Source organism: Oreochromis aureus, linkage group 22, assembly GCF_013358895.1.
Source record: "Oreochromis aureus strain Israel breed Guangdong linkage group 22, ZZ_aureus, whole genome shotgun sequence".
In the NCBI taxonomy this organism is placed as follows: domain Eukaryota; kingdom Metazoa; phylum Chordata; class Actinopteri; order Cichliformes; family Cichlidae; genus Oreochromis; species Oreochromis aureus.
Window position 1 is genome coordinate 19,738,214 of NC_052962.1, and position 15,665 is coordinate 19,753,878.

The 15,665-nt window shown below is 42.9% G+C and overlaps 1 protein-coding gene across 2 annotated transcripts in view; it reads right to left on the reverse strand.

Annotated features, from left to right (window-relative positions):
- Positions 1–10,718, reverse strand: part of ripor2 (RHO family interacting cell polarization regulator 2) — a 62,221-nt gene extending 51,503 nt beyond the window's left edge. For both annotated transcript variants that reach the window (XM_031750150.2, XM_039605821.1), the window contains exon 1: positions 10,334–10,718. In XM_031750150.2, the coding sequence (XP_031606010.1) occupies positions 10,334–10,412 (79 nt within the window). In that variant the 5' untranslated portion in view covers positions 10,413–10,718. The remainder of the gene's footprint in view (positions 1–10,333) is intronic.
- Positions 10,719–15,665: the final 4,947 nt, after the last annotated feature.

A 15,665-nucleotide genomic window follows, 5' to 3' on the forward strand; every position in this document is an offset into this window, starting at 1 on the left:
ATTGCTAATGAATCAATTTGCTCTAAAAAGTTTGTGCCTTCTAAGTTCTGCCAAGCAAAACACCTCTGGTAAAATGCTCGTGCGCACCTGTCCAGAACTTAATGAGTCATCTTGCTAACAAACAGGCGGACAAGCAAACAAATAAACTGGAACAGTTACATAATGTCCTCAATCAAGGTTTAAAAAAAGAAGTGCTTTTTCTTTTCTCCTTCCTTCTCTGGTGTGCTCCAGCTCTGTCAGTCCCTCCCTGATTTAAGCTGCACTTAAAACATACTTGTTCCACACTTGTTGTGGTGGCTGCCAGCGTCTCCTGACTACTTTGAAACTAAGACCTTGTTTCTGTGTGGGTATAGCTGCCCAGCGTACATGGGTGCATACCCTGTTCACATAAACCTACACACCCTTTCATATACACAAACTATGAATGGAACAACTTCCACTGACCTCCCAGCAGCGCAGCTCCTTTCCTGCCATACCAGCCTCCGCCACTGCTGCTGTTCACCACCTTCAGTCTCCTGCTCACCACCTTCAGTCTCCTGCTCGGCCTGTAGCGCAGCATTGAAACTCCTGTCTCTCTCTGTAGCTCAGATTCTACTTCAAACTTTTTTATTTTACATTTTACTCTTTTTTTGATCCTTTTCCCATATTCCCTCATCTCTGCTTAACAGCGTCTGACCGCTAAAGCCACGGTGATTTCAAAAGACCACATGACTGGAAGGCCAGGAGGTCAAGGCTAAAGGATGTACAGGCACAGCTGATGATGATGTGTGTGTGACTGAAGGCTGAGTGCTGCCTCTGCTCAGATTACTTGCCTCGTTTAGGTCGAATCATTGTTGAATTTTTCTCCTCTGAATCCAACACACATTATGACATCAGCAGCTCTACTTTAATTAAAACCACGCTTTATTAATTACTATGTATTTATGTGCTCTAAATATGCAGCTGCTTTTACTGCTGCCCAAACAATGCACAGGTTTAATAGGTAACCACGAGTGTAACTCACAACATTAATGAAGCTTCTGCTCTTTGCAAGTTATATAAAAGGGAAACTCAAGCTTTGTGTTGTGAAATATGTTTCAGTCTTTGTTTCAAATCCATTTCTCAGTACATCATTTTACCCAAACATGTTCTGTGGCTAGTTTTCAGTTCCGGTTGATTGGAACAATCAGCAACACTCATAAACCTCAGAATTGGTTCAGTTTACTGCACATAAAACCCCTCTGTGTATAGACTATCATTAGGGTATTGACACACTGGATGCTGGCATGCATGTGAATGAAAGAACCATCTCTGGTCTGAATCTTGGTGGAAATCCGAGTGGACAAAGGCACCAAAGTGAGGTGCTCCAACCTGTTCCTCTGCAGTTCTTGTGGCTGTTCCAGCAGGACTATGCTCAGCTCTGCACTGCTAGAGTAGTGCACATCTTTCTGGATCTGTTCTACTGTACGACATGCCTGGGATATGCTCGGCCAAGGGTGGCTTGGCGACTGGTTGCATCCCATCAGAGGAACCCATACCTCATTTTTAATGGGTTCTACACACACATAAATATATCATAAAATCTATTTAAAACACAATCTTGTCCTTTATTTTTGACAAGTGTTATCACTACTGTGAATAAAGTTTATTTAAAGCTGCTATAAGTTTGTACAAAGCTGCCTATTATTCAGTATGTCTCTCTGAGTCAGGCGTACTGTACGGAGGTGAATCAATTACAGGCGTGTACTGCCCCGTGGCATGGCTCCGTGGCTCCTGTCTGCTTTGGTCTGTAATGACAGCTTGGCTGTTGCAGGTAGACTCCTGGCCCCCCTGGGGCTTGGAGGCATCTCATGCATGTGTGTGTCAACAATATCATCCAACTCACAGCCAGAGTAACCTGACAAGGCGTGGATGTGTGTTATAGAGCATGTTTCTGACTCTGTATAGATTTAAAAAGCTGCACAAATGGAAAAGAATTCAGCAGCGAGGCTTCTTACTGGTTTTAGCAGACATTACCACATAACCATCTTTAGAAATGGTTAAGAAATGTGACTGGTTTTAAAACACGTCTGTAAGTGGTGAATCCATTTTATGAAAATACATTTTAAACTGTTTTAGTTTGGAATTTGTTATTTATAGTGAAATTTTGTTATGGAATGATATCACTTCGGTTAACATTGTCGCCTAACAGCAAGAGGTTTCCAGTTTCAAACCTCCTTGTCCTCTGGGGCCTTTTTGGATGATTGCAGGTGCTTCCTGCAGCTGTGTGGGTTTTCTGCAGGTGCTCCTGATCCAGCACCACCACCACAGTCCAGCCGATGTGCATGTTAGGCCAGCTGGTGAGTCTAAGAGGGCCTTAGGTGTGGCTGTGAGCTTGTACTTCTCCTTCTTCCTGATGGACCTCAAAGTCATTTTATATTAAAATAACAACTGCATTGTGGGTGGCATACCTGCAAAGAGAACTCTGCAAGATCCAGGTAACTTTCTCAGGATTTATGCTTTTGTTTAACCCTAACTTGTGGCTTGTCCATTTAAATTACATGCACTCTGACCCAGTGCCAAATAAGAGGCGCTAATCTGCTCTGTGAAGAGCCATGGGTGGCCTGCTACGCTCCATGCTCTAAACAGGGTTACCTCACAGTGAGAGAAGTTCCAAACCACTAAGTGTAAACCTCGCACGCCCAGTGTTGACCACAGCACACACTGCCATGGTAACCGCACGAGAACTGTAAAGCGAAAGGTGAAACTGCCGCCTTTCATATAAACCACGTGCAAATATCAGTGAGCAAAAAAAAAAGGCTGAGATATGTCTGCAGAGAGAGAAAGATTTCTGCTCTTGCATCATCTGGCTTACCGAATGTTGCACCATTAAACTTCCCCTTTGTTTTTGTTGCTCTTTTAATTTTTCTCTCGCCTCTCATTCAGTGAGAGCTGCAGAAAATAATAATAGTAATAATAGTTGTAGGCTTCTGGCTAAAGTAGGTCAGTGAAGCCAACTGTCAGAAGCAGGGAGAGGGGAGATGCAGAGCGGAGCAGTAATATGCCAGCTACACTAGGTCCCCTCAGGTCAGAGCTTTCCCCGACACAGAGCGGCCGCTGACGCATGAACTGCAGGACTGTCACGTTAGTCTGTTAGCGTGTTGCATCCCCGTGGACAGAGACGACATCTGTGGCCACACACTGGAGGTTTTGTGTGTGGGTGGACTGCCAGTGTGTGAATTTTCAAGGCAGTTTTCAAACAGGAATGGCTCAGTGCATGTGTGTGTCTGACAGCGGGGCGAGTTAGTTCACATCATTCTCGAGCTCAGCCCGCTCCCCCTGTCGTACTCGCTCTGATAACAGATATGCATTTCCATTGATAGCATCCCTGACAAACCAGTTTGTGATTGGCAGTCATGGGAGGGGTGAGTGTCTCTTTATGTCCCATAAAAGTTCAGCTCAAGCTGACAGACAGCAACAAACATTGGCCAAATTACTGCCCGGTCTGACCACCGTGCTGCCGGACTGAACTCTCTGTTTTCGCTGCGGGGAAAGTTCTTTATCTAAGTCTGATATAATCATGGTGTGAATTTCGATTGCAGCTTACACACTTTAACAGTGAAGTGAGTCACAGGTATGAGGGTTTTCATTATTAAGACAGTATTGTCTGCTAAACCCCAGTGCCACAGATTCTGAAGCTGTAAAGGGGAAGCAAAAACAAATATAATTTTAGTGCCAGACGATATAAGCAACGATCATACCAAATACTGAGATTCACTGTGTAATTTCTCCAAAAATACTGCCTTAAACAAGCTCTGGCAAGACAAGCTTTAGCCTAGATATCAGATTTTGCACTACACGATTATGGTGCTGTGATAAAATGATAATATTGTGTCTAAACATTTTGAAAAAAGTGCTTTAAGTCAAAATCATTCTCAACTTTCATGGTAGTGGTGACTTTAACTAGCATATCAAAATAGTAAATCAGAACATCCAAAAAGACTTGGCCTAAAAAATATGTATTACTGTCTTACATGAGGCAAATAATAAAAATCTATCTAAACAGGCCTGAATAAATTTTACTGATATATCGAGTGTTCAGTTTGTACAGCTGAACCAGAGAACTAAGCTGCAGTGATTCACTCAGACCTGCCACAAGCAGGGCAAAGGAGGGCATTTAAAGAAAGCAGCTAATGTTAGCTCCAAAACCACCTTTCATGAGGGAAACATGAGTGTTTCCTGACCAGTTGGTTTGTGGTTGCTAAGGGTTGATGCTAATCGCTAGAAAAATGATTGGTAAAACTCCAGGAATGAGATGAGCCCCCTAGGAGCACGCACTTGGTGACAGTGGGAAGGAAAAACTCCCTTTGAAAAGGACAAACCTCAAGCAGAACCATGCTCAGGGAGATGCAGCCATCTGTTTTGCATTTAAGTTTCTGCCCCAGTCTGATGCTCAGGTTGAAATTCAGCAGCTCCTCTTGAACATGCCTATATGCCTACATGCACTCAGCTGCCACCATGTGATTGGCTGATAAGATATTTGCATTAACAAGCAGTTGAGCAGGTGGACGTCTTTTAGTGGCAGGTGAGTGTAAATAACAAGACGCCAAACACACTCGACTACAGTGATTGTGTCTCATCAGGAATGGTTTCCGGCGAGTCATAAATCACTTATTAGTGTGTGATTTTCTTTTATAAGTTCTGACAAACAAAGCTACTCATTAACTGAGTCAGGTTTGACTGCACGGCTGTTTTCACCTCTAAAATGGGCTTAAAGGATTTTCAATGCAACAAAGAGTTCAGACTCTAAATGCAGCGCACTATATGTTGCAGAAGTTTTCGGTCTTGTTCCCTGCAGTCTCGTTCTCTCTCGTCACACAAGCACTTTAGTCTCAGCTGGAACCACTCAGTATTTTATCAGCATATTATTCTTTCTACAAAGTGGGGTAGATCATAAAAACACTTGATGCACTAGTGCTGGTTTAAATGACGTAAAACTTGCTTACTATCCTAAAACTGAAGTCACTGAGCTATCATGGCTCGATATCCTCTTTGCTCGCCACTCATTGGTCGTGATCCACTGTCATCGGGCACAATGTCAGCTGGGAAGGATTTGGTTTCCTCTGCTGCACAAGGCAAGTACAGACAAGAGGCTAAGAGGGGGAAAAATGGATTTATGAAATCCGACCAGGCTTCTAGTCTTACAGCATTCTCCTGGAGCTCTGTATGTTATGCTAATGGCTCGTGTTAAGTGTGCGCGCTCGTGTTGTGGGGGTGCATCGCTCATCTCACCCTCAGGGCAAAGAGATAAAAGCTTGTACCGTGGAAGCAAGATAGATTTCATGTCATCAGAATGATAACATAATAAGAGCTCATCAGTACTCATATGTGAAGCTGTGATTTGATTAGGACTTTGTGAAATGAAATTAAGCATGTGGCTGTGTGGTAATATATAAACCTCTGACTCTCATATTGTTGCTTAACCGCATTACAATGAGGTGCATTCAGCTAATGCTGCATAAAACACACAACCGTCAACTTTTACAGTGGATAAAAGTGTTTTCACCTGAGTCCAGCTGTCTTTTTACTGCATCCTTATTACCAAAGGAATGCAGCTATTCTACTGGTGCCTCCTGTTGCAGGAGAAATTCCCGTATAATGGAAATGAGTCCCCAATTGTGGGGCTTGAGACATTCTTCCTTTAAGAGAAGCCTGCATGTCGAGTCATGCTCTTATTTATTTGTTCATCCTTAAAATCCCAGGTGTTGATTAGCTGCAAACCTTAAAGAAAAGCCCCTCTGGCAAAGGCTTAAAAGAGTGGAGGCTTAAACACTACATCAAAGGCGTAAACGCTTTCAGGGGTAGTGCCACTTCACGCTATCGCTCAAAGCTCCACCTGTACAGGAATCCTTTAATCGCACATCTCAGCCTCACCTCGGTGAAATTCTACAGAATCCACTGTGCTTCGGGGAGCTTTCACAAACTGCACTGCATTAAAACAAACAAACAAACAATAGCTGGTGAGGTCAGCAATTAGTGGTTTTGTCATGTAATTAGCAGTCTGCAGTCAGGGTAGGGATGAATCCTATTGTGCAAGAAGCAGGAACAATGCAAAACATTCCTGCACGAGAGCGAGAACTTTTTCACAGATTTAGATATTTTGAAGGAGTTATTTCCTTTGTGGTTCTCTAAACTTTAACTCAAGGTGCTCTGAGGCCTCCCTGATACCGACAACCCTCCTCACTTGTGACTGAAAGCCCCACTTCATGCTTTCTGAGCTGACCCAGTTAGTCAAACACTGGTTTATTTAAATACCAAACACCAACACGTTACTCCATCCACGGCGCCATCGATCCAGCACTTAACTGTATTTTTACTGTCCTGCTATGCCTGCTTCCGTTTGAGACGTGCCGCTCTGCTCTACTTTGTTTTTGCGCACAGCCACAGAAGTAGACCAATCATCACTCTCTGGACTTCACATGACAGGAAAAGAAGGAGTTAAAGAGTTTATTCTGGCCTCAAAGAAGCTACTGGCCTCAAAGAAGCTACTGTTCACTTTTACTGATGCAATCTAATTTTCTGCTTTTCAGAGAGGCTTCAAAAAGGGAGATTGTGCATGCGTGTGTGTGTGTGGTGGAGTATAGAAAAAGGTGATAAGGGTATAAAGTGGACGTACTGTTTCTTAGCCTCTGTGTAAAACCACTGTAGTTTCTTTGAGCTTTCAGCAGAAACGTTCTGGTCCGGTGGGAGTTCATGCAGAGGTGATTTTGCATGGACTCATGAGCGTGACTCTGTTTGAATCATTATACATAAATAGGCATGTGCGATAGCTGTTCATGCAGTAGCTGCTTTCTTTAAATGGGCGATTGAGAAATTTCTCTCGGCTAATACTGCGACACATTAAACAGAAGTGAAAAAACACCTCTAAAACTCCTAATGTGGATTTTTATGATTGCACATTTCAGCCACTTCTGTATCACAAATAAACACAGGGGGGTAACACATAAAATAAGTGGCAACAATAATATCTGTGAAGTTAGTCCAAAGGTTTAATTTCACTGTAAACATCTGCCAAGAGACCTGCACATGACACCAAAAAAGAAATACACAAACAAAAGACACATTTTCTCACGTGTTCCGACTCAGAAACACAGAATTTAGTTTTGTGTACTTTGTGTAGCATCTTTCACAGACGGCTATCACAAAGTGATTTACAGAAGACAAACTAACCACGTAAGTAAGGAGTAAGCTTAACATTCATGAATACAGTGGGTATAATCTGGTCAACATGTGCCGATCTGCACACTGTGAGCACACTTATCCCGTCCCTACAAAGCAGCTGCTTTTTGGCAGAGTACTTTGAAACACATTGTTCCTGTGAGCAAAGCTAACCGAGGCTTTTTGTTAATTCATACGACCTGAACTGGAGCCACAGAGTGTGTGTGAGTGGGGAGGAGAGAGAGTGTGTGTCGCTGTGTATCTGCTATGTTCAGGCACTCTGACATTTCTGCTGCCAGGCTAAAAGTAGCACTCCTTTAGTCATAATTCAGCTCAGCACAGGGCTAACAAAACTTACTTCACACACACTCCCTTTTTTATAACGGCAATTCTGAGTTCAGTGCCACATTGGGGTATTGTTATAGCTGTTGTAGCTAGGACTGTGATGTCTGTTACTTCCTTTATCTGGCTTTTATCTGTGCATTTAAGACACCACACCATGCTTTTCATTAGACTCCACAAAGCGATGACAGTGATGAGTTTCATGCTTGCAATTCTCAGCTATTTCTAAATGAATGGACACTTATTTTTAGACAGAAACAGAATGAAAGCAGGCTTCATATCTGGAGCCAAGAAAGAAGAACTTTGCCAGTGTTTTGTCAGATTTCTTCTTCGAATCTTATTTCCTGCATTGTGGTTAGGATTAAGGTTTAACGTTACAGGAGAAAAAAGGTCTTTGAGAAATGTAACTCCGGCTTTCCCCCTGGATTCGCCGTTTGACCACTTGTGGTGTCGAGGGCCGTTACAAACCTGCAAAACCATGTCACACACGTTACGCTGAGCACATTCAACACAATGCTCATGTGTGCATAGGAAAGATCTGAAAGATTTGCAAATGGTTCACTAACTGTGATTTGACTGAGAAGGAAAATAGGACAGTTGTAATAAATTTGCATGTGGTACCAATAAAAATGAAACACACACACACACACATACAAAAAACAACAGAATAAGCCCATCGCTAATCCAAAGAGCTAATTAGAACAGAAAATATTAGTGAGCCGTATTGTGCAACCTTCCTCTGAGTCTATGAATAAACACACTCATGCCTGCTGGCCAAGCAGCACATGAATCCGTGTGCTGTGATTGGCTGCTTTGTTGCACAGAGTCATGTGTATCTCCTGGCAGCGCTGTTCAAAGGGAACGTCACATTACCATCGGTGAGTATCAGTCAGAAGTGGGTCAGTGGAGGCATTTACATACATTGCACACCAAATGACGAAATAAGTCGGAATATCCTCCTCCGCCCCGTCCACTCGCCATCTGACGAGCTGCAGCAGAGCCTTTTTAAGCCTGCACGGACCCTAAAGATAAATGTATTAATGTATCAAAGGCCTGGTGTTAGTGTGTGTAATCCAATCAGTTGGTGTGTAATTTCACTGCTAAGAAAAGCCAGTGTAAACACAAAACATGGCCGAGCACTTGTAAAGCTCTGATGTGAGGCGTTTGCCTCTGTGAATGAGAGTAATCGACCATTTTGCCACTGATGCAGGGATGTGTTTATCAAAACAAGGAAGGGAAACTGTTTCATTGGAATTAAAGGGACAGTTTGGGGAAGTATGTGTTTTGTTTTCTAGTCAGGATCTAGATTTTAAGAAACACCATCGTCTCATGAGCTTATCTTAGCGTAAAGACTGTCAAAAGTACACTGTTTTTGATAATGTTGCAGAGCCATTTCTGCCTTGACCAGCCTGCATTGCAACAGGTTTGAGAACCTGTTGTTACGTAGCAGAAGCTGCATTCATGGCCAACAAAATCTGCAGGTTCTGCATCATTTGAGTTTTTGCAGCAGCCACTTTGCATAACCGCTGATATCACTGGTTCCTGCTCTGGACCCAGCCTTTTTGTGATGGAAATGATAAATGGACTTGTACTTATAGTGCTTTTCATACTCTATTTAAACACTCAAAACACTTTCTTCCTGCAAGCCTCATTCCATCACATTCACACAAGCCATTTTTCCCATGCCTAAGTGCTTTCAAAATAAAATTCACACAGTCGAGCTCTGATGGATGAATCGGAGCAGAGTGTAGAATCTTGCCCATGGTTACTTCTGTGTTCAGACTACAGGATGTGAAGGTCGGTGTATCCTCCCATTTAGTGGACCACCCACTCCATCTCCTGAGCTACAGGGGCCTGAAAACCAGTTCAGGATTCTGCACCAGAACCATCACAGCATTTGTGGGAATGAAGCGTATGTTTTTAAAAAGCTAATATTTTTTTCATGCCAAAAACAGAGGAATAGCTTTTTGCAAAACACTGAGCTGTTCCTTTAACTAGACGAGGGCACATTAAAGACAAAAAGTGTCATGTGATGCACATGAAACTCAGAGCTGATCTATAAAGCATCGATATCTGTTATTGTGTCGTCTCAGTCCCGATGCTGGGGATTACTTTTCCAACAGTTACTACCCGAGCTGACACCTTTCTCACCTTCTCATGAATAATCATCAGTAAAGTTCTGCTGCACTTCTGTTGCTCATCACTCTTCCAGCTTCCAGCTCACCTCAGGTTATGATTACAGTTTGTTCTAAAATAACAAACACCCCCACCCCACCCAAAAACAAACATGTTAAAGAGATTTTCTTGTGGAGAATAATGCTTGGTTAAAAACATCTGCTTGTTATACAAGAACGCCCCCACACGCTGCAGAGGGCACGGCTCCTCTCTGCTTTCTAAAAAGGGTAAAAGTTTGAAATCGATTAAAAAAAAAAACTGCAGAGAGCGCCTGCGATGAAGGGAAACTCGAGACACAGCTGAAGCATTCATTACACTGACCGTGACTAATTACTGGATGTACGAATTTTTTATTTCACAAATCTATGTATCTCGAGGTTACTCATTTTCCATCTCTGTGTTTAGGAGAGGCTACTCAACTGTGCCGTTGACAACGCCACCTACACAGCTGGGGAGATCCCTCTGGTGCGCCCTTCAACCATCATTTTTGCCCTTTCTTTAATCCTGATCGTTTCCACAACTCACAAACCAACCAGTATGACCGCGCCGCAGCGCTGGGGCAGCTGTCTCGGCCCTGCAGCCCACCTGTAAACCCACGCCCGCTTTCAAACACTTCACATTTGACCCTTGGCAATCCTACCGTCCTCGTAGAAGACGTCCTCCGCTTCTTCGCGCATCATCTCATCCAGGTCATCCTCTGCAATGTCGGTCACGGCCATCACTATTCCTCCTCTTCTTTCTCTTCTTCTCTCCCTCCTGTCCTCCTTCAGCTGACTAGTCGGAGCCTCAGAGAGAGAGAGAGCGACTGGGCTGTAAAAATTGAATCGACGCCGGCCCGGCCTCTTCGCTTCAGGCGACAGTCCGATCGCCGGCAGGATCCTCGCACGAGCAGGAGGGGACAGGGACTGAGCTGAGCTTCAGCTCTCCGCACGAGAACGAGTGCGTAAGTGCCAGGTGAAGTGTGTGTGTGTGGGTGAGAGAGAGGACTCCCAGCGACCTTCACCAAGTTTCAGCAACAGTGCTGATTTCATAACATCCTGTGCAATGCTGAAGTGAGAGCGTGCCGGTTGGAGAGCACTTGTATGAGTAACTGTGCGCATGTGTGCGAGCGTGCAGCACGGGGAGGGTCAGTAGTGTGTACATGTGTTTCTTCATGTGTGTGTGTGTGTGTCCGTATGCACATTATGGCTCTCCACAATGAGTCAGCTCGAGCGCCTGGTGATTTAACCAGAATAATTAGATTCTTTATTTTAAGCCGGCAAGGACATGCGAAGAGGGTGTGAAAACACACCCTGTGTGTGTGTGTTTGTGTTTGACATGGTGTGTGAGACATGAAGCTGGCTCTGCTTGTCATTCCTTCACAGCTCACTAGGAATCATGGGACCACAATGATTGCTCCCTCTATTTTTTTTTTCTTTTTTGTGGCCCGCTGTGAGGAGGCCTTGGCAGAGCCGGTAAAGTCTGTTGTCATCTGCTGTTGCTGAAAGCCTCCACAGAGCTGCTCATGCAGCAAATAAGCACGCTCACCTGCTCTGAAAGAGACAGATTTAGATTCAGACAGAGTGGGAGAACCTCTCGCATAATAGTAGTTTTTACATGTCAGTCTTTTGCTCAAGACTACACTCAGTCACACAGTTGAAATCTGTGTTTAGGGAGCGCAAACGCAGATTACTGGCCTTTACAAATATGCTTTAAAACAGCGTAAAGCCTCCGGATTCTTTCAGTCTCAGTGTTAAAGTATTCAGTCAACTTTTAGTACAGTAAATAATTGTTTAGTACAAGATTTCTCTTTAGAAGCAATGCTTGACTCGAGTGATGCATCTACAAAGTGAGTAATTTATCTTCGTACTGGATATTCATCCTGGTCTCTGTCATCTGTTCCATATATTCATGCATTTATAGAAAGGGTGTTCGTGCGTGTGAATAAAGAGATGTTGCCTCCAGCTCTTTGGCCTTTATAAATGAATATTTTTTTCATTTCACCTGAATACACGACAGTCTGATAAATCTTGCTGACTGAAAAGGTTTTAAAGTCTTTCTATAAGAAAACAGAAACAAATGTAATGCTCACTGTAAACGTCTCAGGTGGAACAAGAATTAGAGTCTACAGTGATACTAGCACCTCTCCAAGTCTGTGCATTGGTGCTGTGGTACTTATTGACCATACAGCTGTGGTCATCTCGTGTGCGTTCACCTCCACTCATCACAGGTGTGAATGTAGTGGTAATTTGGGGGTTTTAATGTTTTCCTTGAGCTGTTGCTTTTCAAGGATACAATGAATAAACAGCATACGTCTTTAATGGACTTTAAAAACAAGAATTGGGTGGAAAATTTTCAAGTTTCAAAGTTTAATTGGTTAGAAACATGTTTCCCTGCAAGACAAAAAAAAAAAAAAATCTAAATATGAACTAAAGAAACAAAATAAATTATAATACAAAAACAATTAAAAACAAATAGTAAAAACAGCAGATGAGAAATACAGTAGAAATATAAGCTAAATGCTTATGGTGACCATCAGCAAACTTCTGGCATAAGCAGAAGAAATCACTAAAAGCCCAAAACCCCAAAATGAGCATTTGACCTCAACTGGACATTCTCAGTCTTTATCTGCAGGTATCAGTGTAAAATACCTTTAAATCCAGCAATTAAGAATGCAAGAGACAAAACATTTAAAGAGATTAACAAAGGAAAGCCCAATGCTTCATAGACAGGAATTTAAGTAGATATAAATTACTCACATGTATTTTTATTTTTAATTTATCAGAATTTCAGGACCTGGACCACACCCCACTACCCTTCTGGTCATACATATATAATCACTCGCCCCACACACCCGTTTTGTCATGTTTCGGCTGTGTGGCAGGCAGGAAGTGGACCCAAACGCAAGCTCGCGGAGGCAGGAATAAACTCAAAACACAGTTTTATTGCTGGACAGGAAAACGGCGAAGCAAACTGACATGAAACTAAACTGGGAAACAATACACTGGTACACGGAGAAACACACGGCCATGAATGAGGGAGACGCGGACCTAAATACACAGAGGGTTAACAAGGGGAGTGGGCGCACACGGGGAACACAGGTGACACTGATAATCATAACGAGACAGGGCAGGAGGGAACACAACATGACGCATACTGACGAGGGACTGTCAAAGTAAAACAGGAAGTGCACAGAGGTTCAGACAGGCGGAGAGAGAGAGGACAGACATAACGGGCTGGGGAAGACATTGAGTGAAACACAAGGAGGGGAAACGAGGGCTCACAGATACACAGAGGGGCACACAGGGGGTAAAAGTCACAAGGGGAAATCAAATAAGAAACAACTTAACAGAGCAACCCAGGAACCATGGCCTAAATAAAGAACAAAATACAAAAATACATGAAAACTAAGAATGCTGGGCCAACATGGCGCAGGATCATGACACGTTTATTCTCATTCCCTACTTTAGCTGCAGCTGTCACCCTCTCTCAAAGGTATCAAGCTCAGGAGCTGCTGTGGATCCTCAGTGAGGCTCTCTCCAAACCAGATTGGTGCTTTACTCTCACTAAATGTTTGGCACCTGCATTTGGCGTTTGAGTCCTTGTTACTGAATAGTTTTTATGCCTTACGCCTGGAGGAATTAAGGTAAATAAATCTTTTAAACTGTAAGAAATCTTGTCAGGTAGCCTAATGTTAGGCCGCTTGACCTAAATAGAAATAAAGGGGGTTAAACAGCACAGGCTGGCACTGAACGCATGTGTTGTGCTGTTTTAGAGAAAAACAAAAGCATGTGGAACGGCTTGGATATATTTTTGGAGTCCTGTCATGTTGTGTTGCATAATGACAAACTCTCTAGTCTAGTGCACTTTATAAGTCTGAAGTAGTTTTCTTCCAGCTTTTTTTAAAAGCTTTGGTCCATCCCCAGGAGGCCCTTTACCAGCCTCTTTCAAGCATTTCATGTCCACTCCTAAATTACTGCTAACATGCAGCGCTTTGTGTCTTTTTGACCTTTAATTTATTCTTAGATGGAAACGGTTTGTTTTTTTAAAAGCAGGCAGACACAGAACTTTCTTCCTCTTTCTCACACTGTGCCTACATCTGCCAGAAAGCAGTTTCTCTGACTCACCCCATTTAGACAAACCAATTTCAAACCAAAATAGAAAGTAGGCCTCATGTCAGTTCATTATCACTTTTCCTTCAGACTTCCTCTCCCCAGCCGCTGGCTCCCTTCAAGGCCAAAGCTTGAGGGAATAAACTCATTTTCACTGGGGCTAGTCCAGACAATCCGGACACATCGCAAAAGGACTCGCAAAGAATGTGAGACCTAAGAGTTGTTTTAAGCACGTCTTTGGGTTAAGAGAAAGGCTCGCTTTATGAGAGTATTTCCTGTTTGTGTGAGGTCGATAAGAGGCACAGAATGTGTCTTTGGTACTGTTTGTTAGAGATGTGCTCAAATCTTATCTGCCAATCTGAGGCAACACAGAATCTGTGAAGATGGCTAAAACTGGCTGCTACAACTCAAAACCCAAAGATGAAGTCATTCAAAAAAAAAGAAAGAAAGAAATCTGGCCCAAAATTCTGATTTTAACCAATTCAATTACATTAAATTTTCTATGTAACTGTATTAAGTAAATACAATGTAAATTCAATTTCAAATGAATTTTACTTCCACATTCAGTTCATACCAAGCATGTTTTCCTTTACAATTAATCATTTGAATAAATAAGCCTTTGATTTGATATATTTTAGTTGTATTTTACTCTTGCTTTATATTTATTGAGGGTCCACATTTCCACGCACAGCAGTCAGCTGCTTCCGTAGGAATTAAGAGGTAAGGAAGCATCCAGGTTGATCATCAGCAAATATCAGCACCTCTTTAAAAGTGGATGTTTTCATAGTTTGTAGGTGTGCAACATTCAGGTGTGTTAACCCAATGACACAGTCTTCCCTGCAAATTCACCCAAGGTCAGAGTGCGCAATGCTCAGAACAACTGCAAAAAACCCAAGAGCTACATGTCAGACTGTGCAGGCCTCAGTTAGCATCTTAAATGTTAAAGTTCATAAAAGTACAGTTAGAATAAAGACTGAATATGTGTGGCTTCTTACAAATAATCATATGAACATCCTCTCTGGAGAAATATGACGCTATCTGCATCAAGCTGCAAGTGCTGCAGGAGCCTCTGCAGCAACGAACCAGGAAGCAGAATCAGTCAAGCTGGAGCTGACAAGATTAGCCTACTAATGTAAAAGCGGAGTGATTGAAAACTAACTTAATTTGTTAATAGATTCATGTTTAATCACCTATTGTCCACAAACAAATAAAATGAAGAGCAAGAATTTTAAGTAATGAAAACTGTGCATGAGAGCAATCTGAAAGGCTTCTTCTTCTGAATGCTGTCTTATGATCACGCAGCCCTGCAAAGATCTTTCTCTTTGATTAACGCAACAAGAACCGCACTGTCTCCTTGCAAGTTAAACTCGAGTGTCGGACTAAGTGACGGATCATAATTAATGCTCGCCAACCAGACTGCTGCTTCACAGCTAACAGCAGTGACATTTTGACTCTCTGCTCTTTGTCGCAGGGAGGGAGAGTCACTGGTCAGGCAGGCAAGTAAACAGAAAACACAGTGACACATGCAAAGCAAAGCCCACTGTCTTATGCAGATTCATCCCACTCCCATCTGTGCACTGCTATAATGAGCTGGTTCTGCTGCTGACTGTGTCATCATTATGTGCAAAACATTGTTGTTGGTTTTTTTCCTTAAACCGAGGCTCACTTTATTCACAGCAAAAATGGTGCATGCAGATATCGGAAAATATGGGAGCTTCTCTTCTCTTTCTGTGACCGTGAACTGTTGCCGGCCTGCAGCGCCGGAAAATGGGGTCACATCTGGGCAGCGTTTGCCCTGCTGCGTTTCAGTGGCCGGCTATTTGTTCTGACCACCAGAGAAAAAGCCCCTGCTTCGGGAAATGCAAACACACAACACCACGC